This window comes from Propithecus coquereli, unplaced genomic scaffold (assembly GCF_000956105.1).
Source record: "Propithecus coquereli isolate 6110/MARCELLA unplaced genomic scaffold, Pcoq_1.0 Scaffold140, whole genome shotgun sequence".
Classification (NCBI taxonomy): domain Eukaryota; kingdom Metazoa; phylum Chordata; class Mammalia; order Primates; family Indriidae; genus Propithecus; species Propithecus coquereli.
Window position 1 is genome coordinate 3,639,705 of NW_012138303.1, and position 27,714 is coordinate 3,667,418.

The following is a 27,714-nucleotide window of genomic DNA, read 5'->3' on the forward strand; positions in this document are numbered from 1 at the left end:
GAACCTTAGCTATGCAACAGGCTGTCCTCTCCCCGATTGGTGTCAATTGCTTTCTTTTCCCGTTGATGCCTTCCATTTTTAATATCATTTGATCCATGGAAATCCCACCCTTTCAATTTTCCCATCGTGTCTCGACTTATCAATTCTTTCAGCATCCAAACACTTTCTGAGTACCCATTCTGAGCTAAGTGTAGCCCAATCATAAGCAGCTTTAGCAGAAATGGGTATCCATTACAGTAAAAGCAGCGGTATGTTTCCTGGAAAGGATACCAGTAGCCAGCGAAAGTGAAAACTGGTGATGTACAGTGATGTACAAGGCTGCAACACAGTTCCTGGGAGCTTGACTTCAGCATCACAGCCTTAGCCATGAACATCACTGATTCCACTATGTACTTACATGTGCTTTCACCCACTTCTGCAAGTCACACTTCGGCCATTTCGTGGTCATTTCATCACCCTACCCTTCTCATTTCCTGAATCTGGTAAAACTGGCTCAGTCCCACAGACCAACCTCATCTTCCTCCCACCACAGGCTAGAGGAAGATGTATTTCCACAGGAGGCACGGCTGACCCCACTTCAGAGCCATCCCTTGACTTGGAGCTGAATGTCAGGCTAACAGGGCAGCCTGGGATACGAGAGGGCTCTCCATGGATCTGCTTTATTACCACGGCCCTCTGACCAAGCGAGACTGTGAGACCTTGCTGCTCAAGGAAGGGGTGGATGGCAACTTTCTGTTAAGAGACAGCGAGTCTATGCCAGGCGTCCTGTGCCTCTGTGTCTCGTGAGTAGCCGCATCTTCCACACGTGTGAAACTTTATGTTGAACGTAGCAATGGCAGCCATACATTAAAGGATTAATGTTCCTTAGTATTTCACTCTGACTTTGTAGCCCCGATGTTGGAGTGAGAAAAAGTAGACATTGCCAGTAGAGGATGGAAGGAATGTGTCTGTCCGTGCTCCTCCATCTGCCCTGCTCTCCTGGTGTAAAGGCCACACCAGCAGACTCTGTAGGAGCAGGAGGGGGTGTGGGGGGTGCAGGGAAGGGCTGCAGGAAGCATGGGAGGTGAGAGGGGATGGAGAGAAGGTAAACATGTCAGAGAGGTCTCCTCCTCCGGAGGTGTGTTTGTTTAGTATGGAAAAGACTAGGAATTATTTTTGAAATTTCCATCTGAAAGACTATTTATTCTGCTGCATCTTCCTGCAATACTTAAAATACTAATAATATTTCACATTTTGTTAGATTTGTAAAGGGCTTCAACATCATTTCCTTTCACCCTTCTTGTAGTCTATCAAGGCAAGCATAAGCAGTCACCATTTTATAGGTGAAGAAACAGAGACCTGGATTTCTCAAATGACTTGTTTGTGTTAAAACTTATCTGGCATTTCCAGAATCTGAGTTAAATATGAATGAAATTACAGGCCGCATTATCAGAGATACCTTGCTGAAGGAATTTGTTTGTGCCCAGTTTAGAAAGCAATCTTGAACAGAAATCACTGGAAACCTCCTATGTTTGTGTATTTTCTTCTTCGTAAAGCGGAGACCACTGAACCTTTTTTCCTACCTGTTACAGTAATTAAAATCCGAATGTCTCTTATTAAAGAAAAATTATTTAGTGACACTTCTGGGTTAGCAAGACTTTATTCAGGACCACCACGATAGGTATAGGGACCACTGCGATGGGTTTTTGCAGTGCAGAAGAGAGATTGGGCTCTACTCCAAATACAGTATGGGCAAGTTGGAATTTACAGTCAAGGACCAGGGTGGGGGTCAGTGGATAGAAAATTACTAAAAGAAACATCAGAGCGAGGGGGATTCTGGCTAAACTGACCTAACAGGATTCTAGCTAACGACAGGCCAGTGTGATCAGACATCACCTGGGGGATGGTGGAGGATAAAGGGTACGGGGTTCTTGTCAAACTGACTTAGGGTTCTTGAAAAAAAACTGGATTTTACAAGGAAGTGCACAGATGGGCCTAGGAGAAGCTTCAGAAGCCTGACTATAGACAAAAGTGATTGTCATTACTAATAGAATATGTATTGATATATTTCTCTCTCTAAATGCTACTGGGGATACAGGCTATCTTTCGCATACCTACATCCGCAGCATATTCTATTAGTAATGACAATCGCTGTTGTCTTCGTAGATCCCCAATTCTAAGAAGCATGGAAGGTCATTCATGGGTGACAAAGATTCTTTGCTTGACCAAACTTTAGCCAGGCTTCTGAGCCTCCCCTTAGGCCCATCTATGTACTTCTTTGTAAAATCCAGTTTTAGCAAAGAATGCTGGCAAGTCAGTTTCTAACCTTTCGTCTATGAATATATAATTAAACTAATAATTTTCCTAACATGAAACCATCCTTGATTTCTTGGATTGGACCACACTTAAACAGTGTATTTTCTCCTTAATGTACGACTGTCTTCTGTTTGTTAGTAGTTTTTTACAATCAGTGTGTGTGTGTGTGTGTGTGTGTGTGTTGTTTGGAAACAAAAGAGGAATTACCAATGGCTAAAAAATGTATAAAAATATTCTCAAAATCACTCGTAATGTTTTAATATATTTTTTAGCCATTGGTAGTTCCTCTTTTGAGAATTGAATATTCATATCTGTTTACCCACTTTTAGCTTGAGTTGTTTGTCTTCTTTTTTTGGATTTTTTTCTAAATTCTGTGTATAAAGCTAAAACATTTTTTTAAAATAAGACACACACACACACACACAAAAGACACACACAGATTGACTTCATTTTGTATCAATTGTAAATAAAAGATTATTGATAAACTGACAGAAAAAAACTTTATTAACATATAAAGAGCTTTTAAAAATCAATAGAAAAATGGGCAAAGTACAAGAGCAGATTTTCAGAAAAAAATATAAAAAAGAAAGATGAAAAAAATCATCTTATTTATAATTGAAGAAATACAAATCAAAAGATTAATGAGATACCATTTTGTCTATTCAATGGGCAAGAAATGAAACTATGAAAATCCCCAAGGTAATTAGAGAGCTGGGAAGCAGACGCTTGCACATGCTGACGCAGCTTCTTTGACTGGAAATGTGCCCAAAACATAACAGGCATGGATATAACTTTTGACCCAAAATTTCACTAATAAAAGTTTATCTTACAGTTATGACTGCACAAACACATGCGAATTGGAAATACAGGCAGTCCCAGGGTTACAGACAACCCGACTTACAGTGTTCTGTACTTACAAACGGGCTCCCAAGGCTCCCCATAAGGATAACATAATTAAATAATTAATAATTTGGGAACTAGTTTCTTCCACATGTATAAACAAACCTGCATGCAGTAGGCAGTTCGTTGGTGCAGTTCGTTGGCACAGACACAGGTGGCTGGTCTTACTGTTTGTTATACAGTCGCTTACACACAGCATCACTTTCGTCTTAACTTTTTTATTTGATTTTGTGAGTCTGTGTTACCCTTATGACCATATCTCCGAAGTGAAAGTCTACTACAAGTCCAGGTGAGCCTTCAGCGAAGAGAAAGGTGATTAGAATGGAAACGAAAGTAGAAATAAGAGTTCAGAGAAAGGCCAGCCGCCATCATTCATTGGGAAAACACTGGGCTCCAGTGGCTGGACTATACAACAATTGTAAAGGATAAAGTGAGAATAATGGAACATGTGGAAGGCAGTGCTCCAATGAAAGCCTCAACTATTACTAAGCAGCATAGTGGATTAATTATTGAAATAGAAAGGTTATTGATTTGATTAGATCAAAAGAAGCATAACACGCATTAACCCAGCACTGACACAATATTAGGTATTAACTTTCAATATTCTTTTTTGAAATTTCTCCTATCTCCTAACTAAACTTTTTGTATGAGTATGTTTTTATGTTCTGCTTGTTTGAATTTAAAAAAAACAGCACAATAGTTTCTGTAACTTATTATTACAGTACAGGGGTATTATTACAGTGTTACACTGTATTATTATTACCACCTATGAGCCATTATAGTATTGTTGTTATTATTATTATTACTATACACGCTCTGTTCATCAGAGATCAGAGTTACATACAAACCCGACATAATGATGTTCTCAGGAACATATCTCGTCCATAACTCGGGGAATGCCTGTAGTCTACATGTACTTAGAGGGCATTTGTACCATCAGTAGAATGCTATCCAGGCATTAACAAGATTGGGTAAATCCGTATATGATATGAAGAAATCTCCAAGATCTATTGTTGAAAAAGGCAAGGTACAAATTATGATACCATTTGTGTAAAAGAAGTTATGTCTATATCCTTGTATATTCATATAAAATTTTCTAGAGAATACATAAGAAATTTATATAATAGTGGTTACACCTGGGGAATTTAGAAGAAGTGAGTTGGGAAAAGGGTTGTTGAATTCATGCTTTTCATTCGGTAACTTCTTTGCACTATTTACAAGTTTTACATGCGCATGTATTACTTTTGTAATTTAAAAAATGTTTATCAAAATGTAGTGAATTCCTACTATCTACCCAAACACTGTGCTCAGGCCTGGGAAAATTCTAAGGAGATTCCAACAGTGAACTGGGAATGATTTTATGGAAGTCCAAAACATGTTAAATAAATAAAATAAGAGTAAAGTATAAATTCCAAAACAGTTTTATATGAATTCAAGGACAGAAGAGATGAGCAGGAAAGCCTTCTTAGAGGAGGTAGTATTTGGGCTGGGATTTAAAGCATGGATAAGATTTGGCTACATGGAAATTGGATGGAGGGGAGGAGAGAAGGTAGCATAGAGGTCTAGATGTGGGATATTTTAAAGCATATATGGTTCATACAGGGTTCTTGACAGGTAGTTTTGGAACCAGCTTTTGGAAAAGTAGTTTGGGATCAAATCATTTGGCTTTAAGAGAATGATTCTGTGGATTATGGGGAAACATGGATGGTTTCTGAGCAGGGAAATGACAAGACTAGTGCTGAGTTTTAGGAAGTGCAATCTGATACAGAGAATGTACTGCAGCTGGGAGATGACGATGGCATAGAGACTGCTGTGCCCTGGATGGGAGATGCCGAGGATGATGGGTGGGGCAAGCAGTGGGAAGGGAAAAAAGAAGAAGGTGCAAGGACAGACCTTGACCAGGATTTCTGCGTATGTGGGCTATATTGGGATTCTCTTTGAAAACTGATTATTTATTCTCAACTGTTCTATGGTGTATCAACCCAGGTTATATACTCATCTAAAGCAAAGGTCACTAAGAAATGCTAACAAGTGATGATAATAAATCAAATGGAAAGGCAACAATAAATATTTGTTAAGCACCTGCACATGAGCAGGCCTCCTCTCCCCCCTCCCCATGTCACTGAAAGGCAGACATAACTTCATGCACCTTCAGGCTTAAGGTTCAGGTCAAATGGCCCCCAAAGCTACCCCATCATAGTCATTGTGGAAATTTATTATCACACAGATAATTATGGACTATTCAATTCTAGTTGATCAACAGTTAAAATCTCCCATATGCCAGGCACTGTGCTAGACACTCAGTTGATAGCATTCACACAGCTCAGAGCTTAGTGCGGAAAATAAAGAAGTAAATGAACACCGTAATGCATGTGATAATTGAGACGACTGAGAATTATTCCGGCACTATAGGAGCTGAGAGCAAAGAGTGATTCATGCGTCAGGGAGTAGAGAGCCTGACACTGGAGCTGAGACCTGGAGGATGAATGGAATCTTCATTCACTCATTCAACAGGCACGTACTGAGCACCTGCTATGTTCCCGGCGTGGTCCTAAGCATTGGTGAAATGGCAATAAATACTATAGGTGATGTTCCTGCCCCCATGCAGTTCCGTGCCAGTGAGAGGAGACAATATGATGGAAACAAAACAGAATCCTATGACAGGAAACAGAGCAGCTATTTTCCACTGGGTCAAGGAAAGCTTCCTCTGAGGAGGTCGCATAAACCAATTCATGCTCCAAGATACAACCCTGTGGAAGCAACATCGAAATTACTATTATAACATGTGTTAGCCTGTTGGTCTACATCTATATAGAAAAAGCTACCATGTCGGTGTTTTCTATGAGCCAAACATTGTGCTAAGCATGTTACATGCATTATCTCATTTGTCCTGTGCAAAGCCCTTTGCAGTAGGTGACAATATCCCTGTTATGTGAAGAAAGAAACTATAGTTTCTTATTCAATAACTTGCCCAAGGCCAGACTGTTAATTTGTTACTATGTTCCCTCTCTTACCAATATCTCCAGCTTCACTGAAATATATTCTAGGTGGTCACCTTGGAACCATGTTATGCCTAAGCAGTAGGCTGGCAGTGGACCCTGCTATGCAGTATCTCCTTTGCTCCATTAAAATAGCAACATACTAATTTCCATGCTTTCCCAGACCTAAAGGAAGATACTAAGGGGAAGGTTAGAAGTAAAGGAAGGAAGTCACAGAGGCAGTTGGCCTCTCACAGCATGTAGCATTGACCAGAAAGCTATGTGGTGACCGTGGCCAGGAAATGTTACCCGATCTTTTGATAGAGCTTCCAAACAGCTCCAATGTGTAAAATGCTGTCTGTGTAGTGTGACTCTGTGAGTGTCAGGAACTTGAAACTGGGTCTGCCTTTGTAATCAGTAGAATTAAATTGGAGCAGGTATTAGGAAGTGCAGATCAGCTACAGGTGTGAAGGGCAAGGAGAGACTTTCCATAGCCATGGGAAGGCTGCAGGCGAAACAGACCCGAGCCCTAAGCTACTGCACGTCTTCATTGAGGAGAGTAATGGCAATATCTTTCCATTGCCCTGAGAGTCATTTACAGCTCTCAGATTCTCAGATCTTTGAAAAGATTATAGAATTTAGAAAGAAAAGAAATAATTCAAATTTTTTTTGTTTATAAAGCTAATGAAATTTCATTTTAGAAAAATCAAATATAGGGAAAAGTATAAAGAAGAAATATCAATCTCCCAACTTAAAAATCAGCATCCTTTCTATTTCAGCAGACATCTCTCCAGACTGCTCTCTATGCATCTATAAGCAAATAAATGTCCATAAATAGTTCATTATACATAACAGTTTGTAAACTGTTTTTTTAATATATTGTAGGTATTTTTCCACATCAAAGAAAGTTGATACACATCATCTTTTTATGACTGTTGTGTATTTTATTGATTGTATATATAATAATTTATACATAATATACTCAGGTTATTTCCAATTTTTATTTTTAATTTGATCCAATTGACCAAGTGTAATTTGGGACGATTAATGTTTTTGTACGTATATTTGTGAAAGTTTGCCCAACTGCTTCCTTAGGATGAAATTCTAGAGGTTTTAAAATTTTCGTGCACACTAACAAATTCGTACAACAAAAGGTTGTAGCAACACACACTGCAGTCAGGCAGCGAGAAGGCCAAAGGTCAAAAGTCTTAAAACACTCTTTATTGACTTGGGTCCCCCACTTGTGTCGTGGCATGGAAAAATGCAGAACACACAGTTGACATCATAGGGCACGGTCAATTCCATTTCCTTCAAATGATCTTTCGAAGTTTGCTTAAAATAAAACTAAAACCTCGAACGTGAACAAGTTGCCCCACAACAGTGGCCGCAGCATGAGACCATCTGTTAATCTGTGGACTGTTTGTGACTTGAGCAAGGGCACAGCACCTAAAGTAATAACCACTCTCAAAGCTAAACCGCATGAGGAAGAATAAAACAATTCAAAGGTAAGTGGAAACTTAGAGGACCTGTATTCTAGCCTTTCCAAACGGTGTGCCCTGTTTTCATTAGATGTGGGTTTGTTTACCACCCCCCGACCTCCTCTATCCCCCATCCCCCCACCCCCCCACCTGACCGGTACCCAGTATTACTACCATGTGAACACCTTAGTGTTCATCGATTAGTGCCAATTTGATGGCGAGTACATTTTTAAATGATTTTTTATAAGCCCTTTGTATTTCTCATATCTTAAATGAGGTTGAAGATTTCCCATACTGAGGGTCAAGCCCAGACACATTTATGGAAAACATAACAGAAAATATAGGAAACATTTTTTCTATCTAATGTCAAAAACCAACCATAAAGACAGCAAAAGCATATATGTAAAATGAACTTAAATTTGGTTTATATATTAGAATAAAAATAAATTTCATTCATCTACCTTTTTATACCATGAATCATTTTTATAGTTTTATTGAGGTCTCATTGACATAAAATAAAAGGTATATAATTTGATGGATTTTGACACATGTATACTCCTATGAAACTGTCACCACAACCAAGATAATGAACATATTCATCACCTCCAAAACTTGCTTTGCACCCCTTGGTAATCCCTTCTTACCATACCTCCCATCTACCCCCCAGACCCCAGGCCACCATGATATGCTTTCTGGCACTATAGATTGATGATATGTATTTTCCAGAGTTTAATATAAATCAGATCATAAAGTATGTAGTCTTTTTTATCTGACTTCAGACAGACAAAAGAATAATTATTTTGAGTTTCATCCACGTACATGCATCAATAGTTCATTCCTTTGTATTGCTGAATAGTATTCAGTTCTAGGGAATGTCACAATTTGTTTACTCATTCATAGTTATTACAACTAAAGTTGCCATGAATATTTGTGACTAAGTCTTTGTGTGGGCCAGGTGTGGTGGCTCACGCCTGTAATCCTAGCACTCTGGGAGGCTGAGGAGGGAGGATTGCTTGAGGTCAGGAGTTAAAGACCAGCCTGAGCAAGAGCAAGACCCCCGTCTCTACTAAAAATAGAAAAAAAAATTAGCTAGTCAACTAAAAATAGATACAAAAAATTAGCTGGGCATGGTGGCTCGCGCCTGTAGTCCCAGCTACTTGGGAGGCTGAGGCAGGAGGATCACTTGAGCCCAGGAGTTTGAGGTTGCTGTGAGCTAGGCTGACACCACAGCACTCACTCTAGCCCGGGCAACAAAGCTCTGTCTCAAAAAAAAAAATCTTTGTGTGGGCATATGCTTTCATTTCTCCTGGGTAAATAACTAAGAGTCAACCGGCTGAGTCATATGTTCTATGTAGGTTTATCCTTTTAAGAAACTGCCGAATTTTCCAAAGGGATTGTACTATCTCAGCATTCCCACTGGCGTTATAGAAGAATTCTGATTCCTACACATTCTCACCAACTCTTGGAATGGTCAGTCTTTTTAATTTTAACCATATTAATAAGCATGTAATGGTATCACATTTTGATTTTCATTTGCATTACACTAATGAATAATATAATACTGAGTATCTTTTTGTGTGTTTATTTGCCATTCATATGTTTTTTCTTTTTTTTTTTTTGAGGTTCAACAACAGATTTTATTTTTTATTTTTAAAAACTTTATTGAAGTCTAATTCAAGTAAAACAAACTGTACATATTCAGAGTTTAAAATTTGATTATTTTATTTAATTCGACAGATAAAATTGTATGTATTTATTATATATGAGATGATTTAAAATATATATACATTGTGGAATGGCTAAATCGAGCTAAGTAACATGCATTACCTCACAAGTTATCATTTTTGTTGTGAGAACACTTAAAATTCTCAGCATTTTTCAGGAATACAATATATTGTTATTAACTGTGGTCGCCATGTTATACAATAGATCCCTTGTATTTATTTCTCCCATCTAAATGAAATTGTGTCTCCTTTGACCAGCATCTCCCCAACCCTCCCCTTCCTATCACCCCATCCTCTAGTAACCACCATTCTACTCACTAGTTCTATAAGATCAACTTTTTTTAGATTCTACATATGATTGAGATCATGCAGTACTTGTCTTTCTGTGCCTTGCTTATCTTAAGATAAGGCCCTGCAATTTCATCCACGTTGCTGAAAATGAAAGGATTTCATTTTTTAATGGCTAAATAATATTACATTGTATGTGTGTATATCATTTTATTTATCCTTTCGTCTGCTAATGGACGCTTACGTCGATTCCATATCTTGGCTATTATGAATAGCGATGCAATAAACATGGGAATGCATATATCTCTTCAACATACTGGATTCATTTCCATTGGATGAATGCACAGAAGTGGGGTTGCTGGGTCATATGGTACTTCCATTTTTAGTTTTTTGAGGAACCTCCATCCTGTTTTCCGTCATAGCTATACTATTCCCACCAATGTGCAACTAGAGTTCCCTTCTCTCCACATCCTCTCCAACCTTATCTTTTGTCTTTTTGCTAAGAGCCATTCAGACAGGTGAGAAGTGATATCTCACTGTGGTTTTAATTTGCATTTCTCTGATGATTAGTGATGTTGAGAATTTTTTTACTGTATCTCTTGGCCATTTGTATGTCTTTGGAGAAAAATCTATTCAGGTCCTTGTCCATTTTTAAATTTAGTTCCTTATTTTCTTACTATTTTCTCACTAAGAATATAAGAATATATTCTTTTTTTTTTTTTTTTATTTCAGCATATTATGGGGGTACAGATATTTATGTTACTTATGTTGCCCTTGCCCCCCCCCAAGTCCGAGTTTCAAATATGTCCATCCTTCGGGTGGTGCGCATTGCACTCTTTGTGTATGAAAATACCCGTCCCCTCCTCCCTCCTCCCCCTCCCCCTACCCTCTGCCCAACATCCAATAGATGTTATTCTTATATGTGCATTTATGTGTTGATCAGTTAATACCAGTTTGATGGTGAGTACATGTGGTGCTTGTCTTTCCATTCTTGGGATACCTCACTTAGTAGAATGCGTTCCACCTCTATCCAGGAGTATACAAGAGGTGCGAAAAATTCACTAAAGAATATATTCTTATGTATTTTGAATATTAACCCTTTATCAGATGTGTGGTTTACAAATACTTTCTCCTACTCTGCATTGTCTCTTCACTTTGTTAATTGTTTCCTTTGCTGTGCAGAAGCTGTTTAGTTTGATGCAATCTCATTAGTCCATATTTGTTTTTGTTGCCTGTGCTTTAGGGGTCATATCCAAAATTCATTGCTCAGACCAATGTTGTGGAGCTATTCTCCTGTGTTTTCTTTTAGTAGTTTTACAGTTTCAGGTTTTACATTTAAGTCTTTAATCCATTTTGAGTTGATTTTGCATATGGTATGATATAAGGATTTAATTCCATTCTTCTGACTTTGGATATCCAGGGTTTTTTTAGCATAATCTATTGAAGAGGCTGTCCTTTTCCCAAAGTGTGTTCTTGGCCCCTTTGTCAAAAGTCAGTTGACAGTAAATGAGTGGGCATATATTTTCTTTGATGAAGTGTCTATTCAAATATTTTGTGCATTTTTAAATTAGCTGTTTATTTTATTATTATCGTTGTGATAATTCTTTACGTATTTTGGATCCAAGTCCTTTATAAGGTAGGTGATTTCCAAGTAACTTCTCTCAGTTTGTGACTTATCTTTTCCTCCTTTTAACAGTAAATTTTAAGGAACAGAGATTCTTAAATTTAATGAAGCCCAATTTATCAATTTTTTCTTCTATGGATTGTGCTTTTGGAGTGGTGTTTAATAAATAATCTGCCCACTTTTGGATTAATTCAATTTTTTTATATATCTAAATTATATTTCTAAATTATATTTGAGGGCCAGCTAGCTATAATTTTTTGATTTTTAACAGTTTATTATTTATACATGTTTAACTTATAGGTTATATATGAGTAATATTATACCCCTTCACCTATAGTACAAGAACCTTATAATAATACCCTTTCATTTCTCCCACACTTCACCAAAGCCTTTGTGTTATTATTGTCATGCATTTTATTTCTATATATTTTGTTAATCCTACTATACATAATTATTACTTTTGCTTGAAGCAAGCAGTTATTTTTTAAGTTTTAAATATAAGAAGAAATATTTTTCCTTTACCCAGATATTTACTATTTCTGGTGTTCTTCATTCCTTTGCATGTATCAGAGTTTCTCAACCTTGACACAATTGACGTTTTGAGACAGATAATTCTTTGTTGAAGGAAATGCCCTGGGAATTATAAAATGTTTTGCAGCATTTCTGGCATCTATCTACTAGATGTCACTAGCAATCCCCACCCCCAAGTTGTGACAACCAAAAATGTCTCTAGACATTGCCAAATGTGCCCTGGGTTTGGTGGTGAAATCACTCTTGGTTGAGAACCACTGGTGTAGACCCACATTTCCATCTGGCTTCTTTTTCTTTCTGCCTAAAGGACTTCCTATAACATTTTTTATAGTGCAATGTCTATTGCTATAAATTTTTTCAGCCTTTGTGCATTTGAAAATGTCTTCATTTTGCTTTCAGGATTAGAAGGATTTTCTCTGAATAGAGATTTCGAGATTGACAATTTTCTTTTATACTTTAAAGATTTTACAAAACTGTCTCCTGACTTGCATTGCTTCTGACAAGAAGTTTGCTGTCATTTTTATATTTCTTCTTCTGTGGACAAGTATATATTTTCCTTTGAATACTTTTATTATATTCTTTTTATTATTGGAAGGCAATTTGTTTATGATGACCCTTAGTGTCATTTTCTTTGTGTTTCTTGAGCTTGGAGTTCATTGAGTTTCTTGGATATGTGGATTAATAGTTTTCAACAAATTTAGAAAATTTTTGTCCATGATTTCTTTAAATGTTTTTTTTCCCACTCAAGAATTCCAATTACAAATATGTTGGACCTCACAAAGTTGTCCCACAGCTCACTGGTTCTCTGTTTATTTTTTTTTTTTTCAGTCTTTTTTCTGTCTGATTTTTATTTTGGATAGTTTCCATTGCTTTGTCTTCAAATTCACTAATTTCTTTCTTCTGCAAAGTCAAATCTGCTGTTAATCCCATCCAATATTTTCTTCATCTCACACACTGTAGTTTTTACCTTTAGAAATTTCATCTGGGTCTCTCTTTTATGTCTTTCCTGTTTCTGTAGGCATACCTTGGAGATACTGTTTCAGACGACCACAACAAAGTGAATATTGCAATAAAGCAAGTCACACAATTTTTCTGTCTCCTAGTGCATATAAAAGTTATGTTTATACTAGACTGTAGTCTAGTATGTGTGCAATAGCATTATATCTAAAAAACAATGTACATACATTATTTAAAAATATTTTAGGGCCGCTCATGGTGGTTCATGCCTGTAATCCTAGTACTCTGGGAGGCCGAAGTGGGAAGATCGCTTGAGCTCAGGAGTTTGAGAGCAGCCTAAGCGAGAGTGAGACCTGTCTCTACTAAAAATAGAAAAAATTAGCCGGTCATGGTGGCATGCGCCTGTAGTCCCAGCTACTCGGGAGGCTGAGGCAGGAGGTCACTTGAGCCCAGGAGTTTGAGGTTGCTGTGAGCTAGGCTGGCGCCACGGTATTCTAGCCTAGACGACATAGTGAGACTCTGTCTCAAAAAAAAAAAAAAAATTATTGCTAAAAAATGCTAACAAGCATCTGAGCCTTGAGCAAGTTATAATCATTTAGCTGGTAGAGGGTCTTGCCTCAATGTTAATGGTTGCTGACTAACTGGTCAGGTTGGTGGTTGCTTGAGGTTGCTGTGAACTAGGCTGGCGCCACGGTATTCTAGCCTAGACGACATAGTGAGACTCTGTCTCAAAAAAAAAAAAAAATTATTGCTAAAAAATGCTAACAAGCATCTGAGCCTTGAGCAAGTTATAATCATTTAGCTGGTAGAGGGTCTTGCCTCAATGTTAATGGTTGCTGACTAACTGGTCAGGTTGGTGGTTGCTTAAGGTGGGGTGGCTGTCTTAAAATAAGATTGCTGTCTTAAAATAAGATAGCAATCAAGTTTTCTGCATCAATTGACTTCCTTTCATGAAAGATTTATCTGTAGCATGCAATGCTGTTTGACAGCATTTTACCCACAGTAGAATTTCTTTCAAAATCGAAATCAATTCTCTCAAACCTCGCTGCTGACTTATGAACTAAGTTTATGTAATATTCTAAATCTTTTGTTGTGTACATTTACACAATGCATACAGCATCTTCAGCAGGAGTAGATTCTATCTCAAAAAAACCACTTTCTTTGCTCATCTGTAAGAAGCAACTCCTCTTTCGTTAAGGTTTAATCATGAGATTGCACCAATTCAGTCACATCTTTAAGCTCCACTTCTAATTCTAGTTCTCTTGTTATTTCCACCACACTTGCAGTTACTTCATCCACTGAAGTCTTGAACCCTTTGGAGTCATCCATGAGAGTTGGAATCAACTTCTTCCAAACTCCTGTTAATGTTGATATTTTGATCTCTACCCTTGAATCATGAATGTCCTTAATGGCATCTAGAATGGTGAATCTTTTCCTGCAGGTTTTCAATTTACTTTGCCCAGATCCATCAGAGGAATCACTATCTATGGCAGTTTTGCCTTACAAAATATATTCCTTAAATAATAAGACTTGAAAGTTGAAATAACTCCTTGATCTATGGGCTGCAGAATGGATGTTGTAAGAGCAGTCAAGGAAACAACATTCATCTCCTTGTAGATCTCTATCAGAGCTCTTGGGTGACCAGGTGCATTGTCAATGAACAGTAATATTTTTAAACAAGTCTCTTTTCTGTTCAGTAGGTCTCAAAAGTAGGCTTAAGATATTTAGTAAACCATGCTACAAACAGATGTGCTGTCATCCAGGCTTTGTTGTTCCATTTATAGAACACAGGTAGAGTAGATGTAGCATAATTCATAAGGACCCTAGGATTTTTGGAATGGTAAATGAGCATTGGCTTTAACTTAGAGTCACCAGCTGCATTAGTCCCTAACAAGAGAGTCAGCCTGTCCTTTGACTCTTTGAAGCCAGACATTGACTCCTTCTCTCTAAGTCCTAGATGGCATCTTTTTCCAATCGAAGGCTGTTTTGTCCATATTGAAAACCTGTTGTTCAGTGTTCTGTTCATCAATAACCTTAGCCAGATCTTCTGGATAACTTGCTGCAGCTTCTCCATCAGCACTTGCTGCTTCACCTTGCACTTTTATGTTATGGAGCTGGCTTCTTTCCTTAAACCTCATGAACCATGAGAACTGGCTTTCTGGTGCAGATTCCTTACCTCTCTCAGCCTTCACAGAATTGAAGAGAGAGTTAGGGCCTTGCTCTGGATTAGGCTTTGGCTTAAGGGAATGCTGTGGCTGGTTTGATCTATCCAGGACACTAAAACTGTCTCCATATCAGACATAAGGCTGTTTAGCTTTCTTATCATTCATGTCTGCACTGGAGAAGCACTTTTAATTTCCTTAAAGAACTTTTCCTTGGCATTTACAACTTCGGTAACTGGTGCAAGAGGCCTGGCTTTTGGCCTGTCTTGGCCTTCCTCGCTAAACTTACTCATTTCTAGTTTTTTATTTAAAGTGAGAAGCATGCGACTGGCCAGTTGGTGGAGCGGACAGAACCCACACATTTATCAATTAAGTTCACGGTCTTATGTGGACGTTGTTTGTAGTGCCCCAAAACAATTACAATTGTAACATCAAAGATCACTTATCACAGATCACCAGAATAGATGTAATAATAATTTAAAAGTTTGAAATATTGCAAGAATTACCGAGATGTGACACAAAGACATGAAGAGAGCACATGCTGTTGGAAAAATGGTGCCAATAGACTTGCTCAATGCAGGGTTACCACAAACCTTTAATCTGTAAAAAATACAATATCTGCAAAGTTCAATAAAACAAAGTACAATAAAATGAGGTATGCCTGTACTTTAAAACCCTATTTTACCTCTAGATTCTTGAACATCTGGAATAATTTCAATAACTATTAATGTCCTTGTCTGCTGTTTCTTTCATCCGTGTCATCTTATCATGGTAATTGTTCCGTACTTCATGACTCTCATTTGAGTGAGATTTGACATTCACTATTCCTGGTATATAATTATTTCCACTGAAATAGAGCACTCAATTCCATTGCAACATTTCCCACTGTCAACTCAAGACTTTAGAAGACAGCTACCATTTTTAGACATGCTAGTGCTCTCCTCACATTGTGTTTTTAGTGCATCATGAAGGTGGTGTCCTTCAGACACTTGGAGGGGGGATGGGGCATGACTGAACAGCTTGCATATAAGAGATCCATTATAACATTCCCATCTCCCTGAATCGTCAGATTCCTTTCTCTATAGAATGCCAGGGAAGTTTTAGCATTTTGATCTCTTGAATATAGGCCATTATTGAATCCAGGCTTCAATTAACCAGTCTAGCAGAACATTTATGCCACTCACAGGTGCTTAAGCTAATACATTAAATTCCAAATCCTAGGTGAGTGTGCCCGTATTGATGAATTCAGCCAAACTAATCTTTTATTTCATCCTTCTTGGTTTAACATCATCATATCTGTCTCCATACATGCTCATTGTACATATGTCTCCTATTGGCTGAACCTAATCAGAAGCCCAAAGGCAACGGAGCCCGGGTTGAGGTCTTGGAATTCAGAGCACAGGGCAAGGGAAGGTTAGAAAGAGGATCTGGAGATACAGAGAATATCGACCACAGGTATATGCTGCTGTTGAACACATTAAGTGTTAAATGCCTACTAGATGTCTGAGAGGAGATGTTAAGTAGACAGTTGGATCAATGAGTCTGGAGTTCGGGGGAAGGTTAGAACTAGAAATGGAAATTAAAATATAGTTTGATAAACAATTATTATCTCTACAAGAGTCAGTCTTTCTATCCAAAAACTTTCAATCTCCCTTTATTTACTGAAGTGTTCTTTTATGTCTCTTGGTAAGATTTCTTCATATAGGCTTGGCACATTTCTTAAGATAATTCAATGCGACTCAACAAATATTTATTGAGTATGCACTATGAGTCAGGCAATGTGCCAGAATGAACAAAGCAGACATTATGATTCTGTCCTTGTGGAACTCACAGCCTTGTGTGAGTTGCAGACAAGTAAATGGATAATCAAAATTCAGTATGATAAGTGGTAGGTTTGGATAGTAATGGATGACTTTTTTCAGAGGTTTCCCTCCTTTCCCTCCATCCCAAGACACTTCACCCGAAGCTCTCCATGCCCTGAATCATCATCTCAGCTGCTTTGTACAACTAGCTCTCTTGGCAATTAGTGAGGGCATTATGATATCCTCATTATCTTAATTATCATAGCTTTATAAGAAGGCCTGAGACTTGTTAAGACAGGAATACACTAAGTAAATGCCACTATCTCTCCTCTTCTTTCCCCAGCAGAATCAGCTTCCAGTCCCCCTTTCCCGCATCTCACCCTCCCCAACTCACAGGGGAAAAATCAGGGATATGAATTTTTAGAATATTTGAGATCTGTTTCTTAAAGGATCTAAAACTTTTTTCTGAATATTTAAAAAAATAAAACCTCCAAAAGAGAAAATTACTAGAGAATGAAAACATAGCCTTTCCCTCAAAATATTGAAGTTCAAAAGGTTGATGGAAAAAATAATATTAATACTTAGTGGTAAGCCCTTTTTATCTGTTTAATTGTATTGCTTTTGTGTTTGGATAAAGGCTATTTCAGTGCAGTTGGTAAGCATCTGGAATTTAGAAAGTTAACCACCAACATTACTAAGGGCTTAAGTAACAAAATTTGTAGCTTGTTTTCAATAAAAATACATCAACTCCTATAAAAATCTAAAATGTTCAAAAAAGATCGTCTCAAAGTTGCAGTACAGGAGATGGAATTATTTGAAGATGAATGAGTCAGAGGAAAGTATTTGCAGTTAGCTTATACTTACATCTGTACCATTCCCCAACTAATGTAAACAAATAGAGCTTTTCCAACAGCTGAAAAAATTTGCCCACACAAAAAAATCCTTAGATTCTTTCTCCCTTCTGCCTTCCTTCTCCTTGCCTTCAACCATCCTATTTCCTTTACCTCACAATTGCACTTTAAAAACAACTATTTTGTTTTTAATTTTTAGGATTAACTAGAATTTATTAAGTTTTATGAGGTGTTTAATTTGTTAATTTTTAAATATTACATTTTAATTAATTTCATCTAATAACACTTCATATTAGAAAAATATGTTATCTATTATATGTATTTTTACACTTTTACTTGATTTTTACATTTATGATTTTTTATATTTAAATGTTTAATTTCAATGATTTTTGCTTTTTAATAAATAATAGAATCTTGGCATATTCAATTTTGTTCCAGTATGGCCATCTCAAAGAATAGACATTTGGGCTCATAGATTGTACACATTTCAACTTTACTAAATTTTGCCAAATTGTTCTCCAAGATATTAGTATCTAATTACATTCTCATCAATAGTATATAAAACTCTGTGTAGCTCCACATTGCAGCCAATATTTTGCATTGGTGAACTCTAATATCTCTGCCAATCTGGTACAAAATGATATCTAATTGTTGTTCGTTTTTCCCTGATTGATAGTGAAACATCTTTTCACATGTCTCTTGGCCGCTTCATTTGTCTTTTCCTTGTTGTATAAGAGTACTTCTGGCCAGGCGCAGTGGCTCGCGCCTGTAATCTTAGCACTCTGGGAGGCCGAGGCAGGCGGATTGTTTGAGCTCAGGAGTTCAAGACCAGCCTGAGCAAGAGCGAGACCCCGTCTCTACTAAAAATAGAAAGAAATTGGCCAAACAACTAAAAATAGAAAAAATTAGCTGGGCATGCCTGTAGTCCCAGCTACCTGGGAGGCTGAGGCAGGAGGATTGCTTGAGCCCAGGAGTTTGAGGTTGCAGTGAGCTAGGCTGACGCCACAGCACTCTAGCCCAGGCAAGAGAGTGAGACTCTGTCTCAAAAAAAAAAAAAGAGTGCTTTTATTATATATTAGTGTTGCCATTATCGTCTCCCAATCTGTGGACTTTTTCACTTTGCTAATGGTATATTTTGATAAATAGAAGATTTAGTTTTAATATAATGAATTTATTAATCTTTTCTATGGCTTGTACTTTTTGTGATTCAAGAACTCCTTCCTTAACTCAAGGTCATTACGTTGTTCGCTTCTACTTACTTCTCCAAAGTTTAATGTTTTGCTTTTTCATAACTGAGTCTTCAGAGTGTGAAGCAGAGATCCTGTTTTATTTGTTTCCACATGAAAATATCACGTGACATTGCCTACCACTTAATAACTAGTCCGTCCCCTCCCCACCAATCTGCTATGCCAGCTCTTTCATATATCAGGTTTTTACATATGGATGAGTCTGTTTCTGGGGTCCCTATTTTATGCCATTAATATCTTTTTCTACCCTGGAACCAATTCCTCATTATTTTAATTACAGCCTTAAAAGAAGACTTAAGACCTGTTAAGACAGGAACACCTCCCCCCAACACACACACACACACACACACACACACACACACAACCCTCTTGATCTTATTTTTCTTCTTAAAATTGTCCTGACTTTTCTCTGTATGGTTCCAATTTTAGTATATGTGCTGCCAAAGCAAGAACATGTCCTGACCCTTCTAAGCCTAGATTTTTGTGCAGAGCAGTGACACGATCTGACTCACATTTTTTTAAAGGACCACCCAGGCTGTTGTGTAAAGAATAATAATGATGTCAGAGAAGGAGGAAAGAATTGCCAGAACTCTGTCCTCGAATAGATGAACAGGGATTGGCAGCCAGTGGAAACAGGAGGGATTGGCTTTGAAGAGCCACACGCGAAGTTCATCTATGGTATAATAATAAAGGCAAAGTGTACAAGTGCAGATGCTAATTGCTGTGGGGGTGGGAGTCTGGAAATTCTCTACTGTTTGCTTTAATCTTCTCAGTGAAGTCATCAGTTACGGGTGAGGATGGAAAAGAAAATGTTGCAGATTTAAGAAAATGGAGAATGTATAGAATCATTGTCAATAGCGAAGTAAATAATCGCCCACAAGCCTTAACAGCCTGGTCAAGGTCTGCGGTCATTAATTTAAAGTGAAACCAGCCTACCGGCTGTGTGTTTCTTCCCAACCACAAACAGCTGCAGAAAGTTGAATTTAATAAGCGTTCTGTTGTTGCTAATGGAGTAAATAAAGTGAAAGATGCTAAAGGAGTCAAGAATGTATATAAGAGAATGATTATGATGTGGACAATTTAAACTGGATAAAGAAGGGAGTCAAGACATGTGAGTGAGGAACAGTGAAAAGTGGAAGAATCAATGGTTTGGAGGGGAGGGTCCATGGGGTCCAGGGATTGTTGGGATCAGTGAACTAGAGGAACGGATCTGAAAAGATAGGAAGCAGGGAAAAGAGAGTGGGATGCATGGAACTAAGATTAGGAAAGGGTTGCAGTTATTGGCAATTACGAGGTTAAAGCTGTGAGCAGGGCTAGCATCATAGTGTGCAGCCCACGCAGTCACACCGGTCCTCCCCTCAGAGGGCCCACACTTGGTTTAATGCTCTGCTGTTATCATCTCAAAATTGCTAGCAATTGTTTAACCAGGGAGCCTACACTTTCATTTTGTCCTGGAACCAGCAAATTATGTAGCCAGTCCTGGTTATGAACCGGGGAGTGAGTGGCTGAAGTAGGTAGAGGACAAGATCACTGGAAGAGAGGACTTTGAGGAACTGAGAAATTGAGGTGTTGGATAGTCTATGCGTGAATTGAAATCGTCAGAAGTTTAGACAAGAATGGTATTGGAGGTAGTGACAGTGAGCTAGGAGCTAAAACCTGGAGAAATGAGCAGCAATAACCCAGGGGTCAGATGTCAACAACAGTGAGGGGTAGTAAGTGATACAATCCAATGACATGAAACTCAAAGCCCAGGACTCCAGCAAGGAAGAAAGCAGCACTGAAGAGCCATGAGAGTAAGAACATTGGTTTCACCTCCAGACCCCATAGTGAGAGGGCTTTGGGATTAGAATGTGGGAGATGAGGGTGCCCTGCAAGACTGGGGGGCGGGGCGTTCTTATAATGACTGACAGACAGGGATAAAAGGCATAATGAAAGTTTAGCCAAATGAATTCAAGGCAGAGAGAGTGGAAGCAAGAGTGAGTGCTGGGCGGGTGGAGAAGGGCTTCCTTGTCTCCATTGGTGATGGTGGTAGAAGGCCAGGTCTTCTTACAAATCTTTAGTATAAAGATTTTTACAAATTCTAGTATAAAGATTTTTACAAATTTTTACAAATCTTTAGTATAAATGTGCAATGCAAAAATCATGTTTCTTTTAAAAGTTTTGCAAATGGCATTTATAAAATATTAAGAATAGAAGGCATTAAAATAAGTTGTCGTTATAATGGTGTTAAGGGGTGGGAGCTTCAAGAGCTGATTAGGTCATGGGGGCTCTGCCCTGGTGAATGGATTAGTGCTGTTATCTCGAGAGTGGGTTAGTTATTGAGAAAATGGGCTCCTGATTAAAGGATAAGCTTGGCCCTCACCCTTTCTTCTTCTGCCTCACACGTGCTCACTTGCTCTTCCATCATACGATGATGCAGCAAGAGGCCCTCACTAGTCCCTTGATCTAGGACTTTCCAACCTCCAGAACTTGAGCTGAATAAACTTCTGTTGTTTACAATTTACCCAGTTGTGGTATTCTGTTACAGCAGCAGAAAATGAACTAAGTTTCTTCTGGGGATTTAAGATTGACAAAGATACTGCATACAAAATATGATGATAGGTGTTACCTGGATTTGTATATAAGAATATTATGACACAATCATCTTTCCACAGGTTTAAAAAAATTGTCTACACATACCGAATCTTCAGAGAGAAACATGGGTATTACCAGATAGAGGTAAGAACGTATGTGGACTCCTGCAACAATAAAAACAAAAAAGTTGGGAGAGGAGAACATGAGATCATCTCTTGAACCTGGAATGTGACCATGTGAAGGCACTCTACCAAGGGAAGCACTAGGCAGAATTCAAAGTCAGATCAACAGTTAGCCTGGTCTTTCTCTGAGAGAAATAAGAAGGCACTAGACGTGGGTTTCACTTCTAAATAACCATGGCTGTTATCCAACTCTGGTTCCTCCAGTGGTGAATGTACCAGCCTGGAAGACTAAACAGTGACGCAGGACGGAAGTGGGAAGGGAAGGCGGGGAGAGGTCTGAATGTTTAAAAGTCAAGTCTACAACTATAGTATGCAAATATAAAGGGAAGCATTAGATAGCTGGAAGTCTTAGGGATTTGTTTAATTTTCCAGGTTTACTGAGAGCTAAACAGAAAAATCTTTTTGCTTCTTTTGAATTTAGTTCTCTGACTTAGGAAGTAGAGTATAATAAATGTTACTGAATTTTAATTACTAACAGAGAATCCTGAAATAATCTTTCTGAAACACTTGCATGTAAGGTCAAGCAGACTACAAGATTTCTCAGAATCTTCAATATGCTAATGTTTACTGTGACTATCTGAAAGAGACTAGAATATACAATGATCCCCAAACAGCTCATTTATATAATTTTTCTTTTGCTATAGAAGACATTATTGAGGCAGTTGGCAGAATTTAAATAAATTCAGAATTTGAATAAGATTAGCGAATAGTACTCTATATCAAGGTTCATCTCTTGATTTTAATCATTGTAGTGTGATTACATAAGTCCTTACTTCTCAGGAAACCCTGAAATATTTAGAGTTAAAGGGATATCATGTTTGCAACTTAACTCTGAAAAAAAAATTTTTTTAAATAATATATACATATATTGTGCATGTATATATGTATATGTATATATGTGCATATGTACAAGCACATATATGTATATATTTAGAGAGAGAATGAAAAGCTATTAATATTTGGGTCATGGGTAAAGGATATATATGGGAATTTCTCTTTTTATGATTTTTGCAACTTTGCTGTGTCTCAAATAATTTCAAGATAAAATGTCTTCTAAAAAGCAACTTATTTCAAAACATTTTTTCTCTGCTGTACTTTGAGAAATTCTGGATAATTCCTCAGTACCCTGTTTTGTCTCTTGTCTGGACAAAACGGAGAGGCATCCAAATTAGTGAATCCAAACTCAGACACAGAGGGGCATTTCACTGGGGAGCGGCTTTGCACTCAGAGGCCCGCAGTGGATGGTGCTTTGGGTTGAAGAGACTGCACTAAACGGACTCCCCTGCAGTCAACCTCAAGGTCAGCCTGCACCTCTATTATGGAGGTTAACCACACTGCACGTAAGAAAACCTTCTCTTCCCCACCTTCTTATATTTTGGTTTTCTAGATTTTTCTAAACCAAAAAATAAGAGCAAAAGAAAATTCTTTTTGTTTTTAAATTATTTCGGTAAGGTTATATTAGAAAACAGCACTTGGTTTATAGCTGGTAAACAGAAAAGAACTATTTACAATTTAACTGAGTCATGTTGACGTTCCTACTCATAACTTAAATTGGGACTTTTTTGGTCTTGTTTCACATGGAGATTCCGAATTCAACAAGTATGTAATTTGCATATTTTGCATTTCCCCTTAGAAGTCCACTTCTGTTAGTCTGCTAAAATAGCAAAGCCTGCCAGCAAGGCAGAGTCTGACATAAGCTCTTGGAAGGGTACCCTTCACAATGCAACTACAAGAACACCCTTGGACAAACTTGCCAAGGATGGGCGCTCATTCAGTACTGCTCACTGAGTTAAGGATCCCTTGATTGGAAATCCTCCTTACTCAGAGTAGCTCAAGTCAGAGCTTGGTCTTAAAAAATGAGAGTTTCTGTGAATTGCAAGTGGTGTGAGCTCTTAAGCATGAGCTGTTGGCCACTTGTTTTCAGTTTGTCAACTCACAGAGAAAACCACTGTTTTGAGAAGTGTCACATTTCACACATAATTGCACAATAATGAGTGATCAACCTCTTTTCTTGTGTTTTTGCAGACTGTGAAAGGTGCTCCAAAACAGATCTTTCCAAACCTAAAGGAATTGATCTCCAAATTTGAAAAACCAGATCAAGGGCTGGTGATTCAGCTTATAAAGCCAATAAACAGAATAAGCCCCTACATGAGATGGAGAAGATTGAAATTAGAGCTGGATGGCATTTATGGTAAAAGCTTTCACATGGGGGTCAGAAAGGATCCTTAATCCCATTTCTACCAGTGACCTACATCGTAGAATCAGTATAGATAAATGGCCTTTTCTGTGACATTATCTCTAAAAAGCTTCATCCTACTAAGAACAATGTGCATTTTGTTGAGAAGTGGTGTCTTCTAGCCCCCAAAGGTAGACAAGACATAGAGCTTTCTGTGCTTGGACAGCGGGGTTCCTGGTCTAAGAGCTGATTTCAAATTCATTCTGTGATCTTGTGCAAACCACTCAAGTTTAGGGATAAATGGGCAAATGGGCAGATTTTTCAAATGCTAAAATCACTTCAGGCCATCTACTCCTTCCCTAAGGCTCATCCTGTTACATTGTGCTCGATATTTGCTAAGCATTCATTTATGAAGTGTTAGGTGTCAAATTACGTCAGATACATCCCTAAAGGTATTAAGTCATGGTGAGAGATGGTCAGTAGATTTGAGTACAGAAGCCTCTCAAATCATCACAAGCAGCTAGCTACTCTTGCTTACCCACACCCTTGAAATCTGCTCTCAGAGAAGGATTTAGTATCTGTGAGTTGTAATGTAGTTTGAATTTAACTCAGACTTCCAGAGACATTTAGGGCTTAATCCTGTTTTCCCATGTTGGAATGCATGGTTATATTCTCCATGCAAGGGACTGCAGTTATCAGTGGGCAGGCGATGGGATGAGAGCAGATGTGCTTACTAAGGAGAAGGACAGAGAGTCCTTGGGGAGTCTGCAATCACTCCACTCCCATTCAGCTCTGTCTGCAGCAAAGTCACCCTTTCAGCTGCCACAGATAGCTTCTCACCTCCCCAGCAAGACTAAGCTGGAGTTATAATGATAAAATAAAATCCCCTCCCCTACATTATTTATCTGTCCCCTCACACCCTCATGCAGGGGAGTGTGCACCCACAGACACAAAATCACTTTCTATGGGTTCAGCTGCAGATGTAGTCTATGGCTACTTTCCACCAAAAATTATAGAATAAAAAATATAAAAGGTGCCAGAGCTAGAAACCCAAGGAGGTACCCGTGCTGCAGCCCTTAGGCAAACCCAAATGAGTTGCTGGGACTGGTTGGAGTGGTGGTAGTCATTGTCTCAGCAATGATAAAATAATCCCAAATCCCAAGAGGAGAACCTTTAGAGATCTTCCCTAAGAACTGGGCACAGGTCTCACCTTTCCAACTTTCCGTGCTTGGTCAGCGCTGGCAGAGTGAGCTCCTAAAGACTCAGGTATGGAAGGGGAAATATCCTCCCCTTTGCCTCCTCAGGACAAGCTTCAGATGTTCTTACTCCGAGGGCAGCACAGGTTTTCTGCTGGCGAATGGAGTCTGGTGCTGGAAACTCTGAGGTTGGCTTATTTATAAGACCCCTGGTTTTGCCAAGATAGCTCCCTAGGGTACCCCAGACCTCGAAGATGTGACTCTGATGTGGCATCAAGATCACCCTGTGCCTGGGGAGAGGCCTTCTTTCCCTCGAGGGGGGTTGGTCAGCGTGACTTCTGAGTGTGGAGTCTCATGGCTGGTCGTCTGCTTTCTTCCCCCAGAGAACAGTAATGAGTATACAGATGTCTTGCCTTGAAGATAAGGACACTGGATACAGCAAGTTAGAGAAGAGACGCGTAATAGCTGTCACCGGTGACCCACGTCTGCAGGTGTAGGTCCGGAATGCCAAACTCTAACAGACAATTCAGACTCTCCTGGTCTGGGTAACTGAAGATGTTCTGTCCACCAGCATCAGAGGTCACTCCCCCAAGCATACACCTCCCAAGCATACACCAGGAACAATTTCAAAGCCCCTCTTCATTCTCACTCTCCTTTCTTGGAATGGGACAGCCTGAACCTACCCTCTTTGATTTGCCAAAGGTACTGCCTCTATATCACAGTTGACACCTTCCTCCCGACTGTGCAGAGGGGCAGCTTCATGCAAAGGAGAGAGCACTTGGCTGTGAGTTTGAAGCCCTGAGATCCAGTCCTGTGGCTGTGTGACTTTGGACAAACCTCCTCCCTGCTCTAGGTCTCAGTTTCTTTGTCTGTAAATAAAGCAAGTGGTTGGGCGGGGCAATACACACCGCCCAATGTGTCAGATGGAGGTGGGGATCTAGGGATGCTGGAAATGTGTGCAGGATTGGTGAGGGGTCAGGGTCTCAGCCTCCCAAAACAGCCAACACGTTCTCTGTAGCTGCCTGTACTGGTCTTGATCACCGTGAGCGCCTTGACCCGCCTATGCACCCCTCTCCCTCCAGCCTGGGTCCCTCTCCTTCTAGCTCTTCTCCTTCTTTGCCCTGGACACACTGTCTCCCCGATTTTGCCTAATTGCCCCTATGCACCAGCACCATGCACTTCAGCAGCATGGATGTGGTCCTGTACAGTGATACATGTGGAGATCTTTAAGATAGTCCCAACTACGTTCTAGGTGCCATCAAAGCACAGTTGGGCCTCCCTTGCAGCCTCCACAGTGCAGAACTATGTGCTGCACAGAGCTGTGCCCAGTTCGTAGAAGTTATTGACCAGAAGCACATTTCTGAAGGGTTTGTTAAATTGGCCTCTTAACCTCCTTGAATTTTTCTGCTAGTTCAGAATGTTACTGAGGACCTGGTTAGTTTGGAATATACCAAATTCTATGCCCTTTCCATTACCTATCTTCAAACCTTAGTGGTTTATTTCACACCACTGGTCTTACCTTCAAAGTTATTAAAGAGAGGAGCTCTGGATTTGCAGATAACGTGAACAGACATTGTGCTTGGAGCCCAAGGTATGAATCATTGTGAGTTTGGGGTCACGGCAATCCATGGCTACCACCAGGTAGAGAAGTGGTCAAATGCAGACATAACCAGAGAGCTGAGGGAGCCAAATCCTTCTGGTTGGTTCAGCAAAGGACACCAGAAGCGAGCCTGCTCCCTGAGATTCAATTCTAGGTCTTTGATTCTTTCTCCATGGTACTGAGAAGTATGTTCCAGTTTTCAGAGCCTATAGCAATCCTTGGCACAAAAAAATATATTCAAGAAATATCTCTTCAATAAATGAATAAATCAGTGTATAAAATGTGGTCACTCATAGCAGAGATTTGTTTGAACTTTATACATTTCAAAGTCCAGTAGATCAAGACTATCAGTTCAAGATCCTTTCAATTACAACTCTCCTGGAAGTGTTTTTTGTTGTGGTTTTTTGAGCACCCACGCGTAGCATCTTGCATAATGCCTGGCTCCCAGTGGGCTTTCAGTACCTTTCTCAAACAAGCAAGCCACATTTAGTAGCTGATGTCATGCTATAAATCCCTGATACTTTTTAGATGACCCTGAACAGGTCACATGAGGAACAACTGAAAAATCTGGGTTTGTGTTACTGGAAGAGGGAAGACTTAAACTGTTAACAGCAATTTCAGGTGTTTGAAGTGCTGTTTTGTGAAAGAGGATGTCAATTCATTGGGTACAATGCCAGACAGCAGAACTCGGACCAACGGTTGGGTGTTTATAGGAGGGCAGTTTCGGACAAATGTATGAAAGAATGCTGAGCCCATGGTTTCATCCAACACTCTAACAGTCTGCCCTGTGTTGTCGTTCAGGTGGAGGGTGATATTTTCCAAAGATTTGGGACAGAGAATTCCTGCCTTGAGAAGAAATTAGATTGCATGACTGATAAGGTACTTTTCAACTCAAGATCATCGGATTCTACCCTCTTCTCTTAACAATTATAGTGGGAATTGATCTGTCTTTCCTTTTTTATGTTTTGGACTTAAGTACAGATAGTTGAATTCATCGCACTCCTTAGTTCTTAACTCATTATCACCATCAGTCCGTATAAGAACCTTGTTTATTTCATTTTTCTTTCCTTCATTCCTAATTCCCATTCCCAAAGGAACCAGCTCTATACTATTTGGTATATGCCCTTGGGTATGTCTGTACCCTTGTAG

General features: G+C 39.0%; 1 protein-coding gene across 1 annotated transcript; it reads left to right on the forward strand.

Moving 5' to 3' along the window:
• Positions 1 to 648: 648 nt before the first annotated feature.
• SH2D1B (SH2 domain containing 1B) lies at positions 649 to 25,405 on the forward strand. The gene is made up of 4 exons (XM_012639538.1): positions 649 to 782; positions 21,492 to 21,555; positions 23,619 to 23,784; positions 25,349 to 25,405. Exons 1-4 carry the CDS (start codon positions 649 to 651, stop codon positions 25,381 to 25,383), a joined length of 399 nt encoding a protein of 132 aa, XP_012494992.1. The 3' UTR covers positions 25,384 to 25,405.
• The last annotated feature ends 2,309 nt before the right edge of the window (positions 25,406 to 27,714 follow it).

Excerpts from the sequence above, each read along its gene's own strand:
- SH2D1B (XM_012639538.1), top strand. The coding sequence starts at position 649 with ATGGATCTGCTTTATTACCACGGCCCTCTGACCAAGCGAGACTGTGAG. Across the intron at positions 783-21,491 it reads GTCCTGTGCCTCTGTGTCTC|GTTTAAAAAAATTGTCTACA; the intron begins GTGAGTAGCCGC and ends ATCTTTCCACAG. Across the intron at positions 21,556-23,618 it reads ATGGGTATTACCAGATAGAG|ACTGTGAAAGGTGCTCCAAA; the intron begins GTAAGAACGTAT and ends GTGTTTTTGCAG.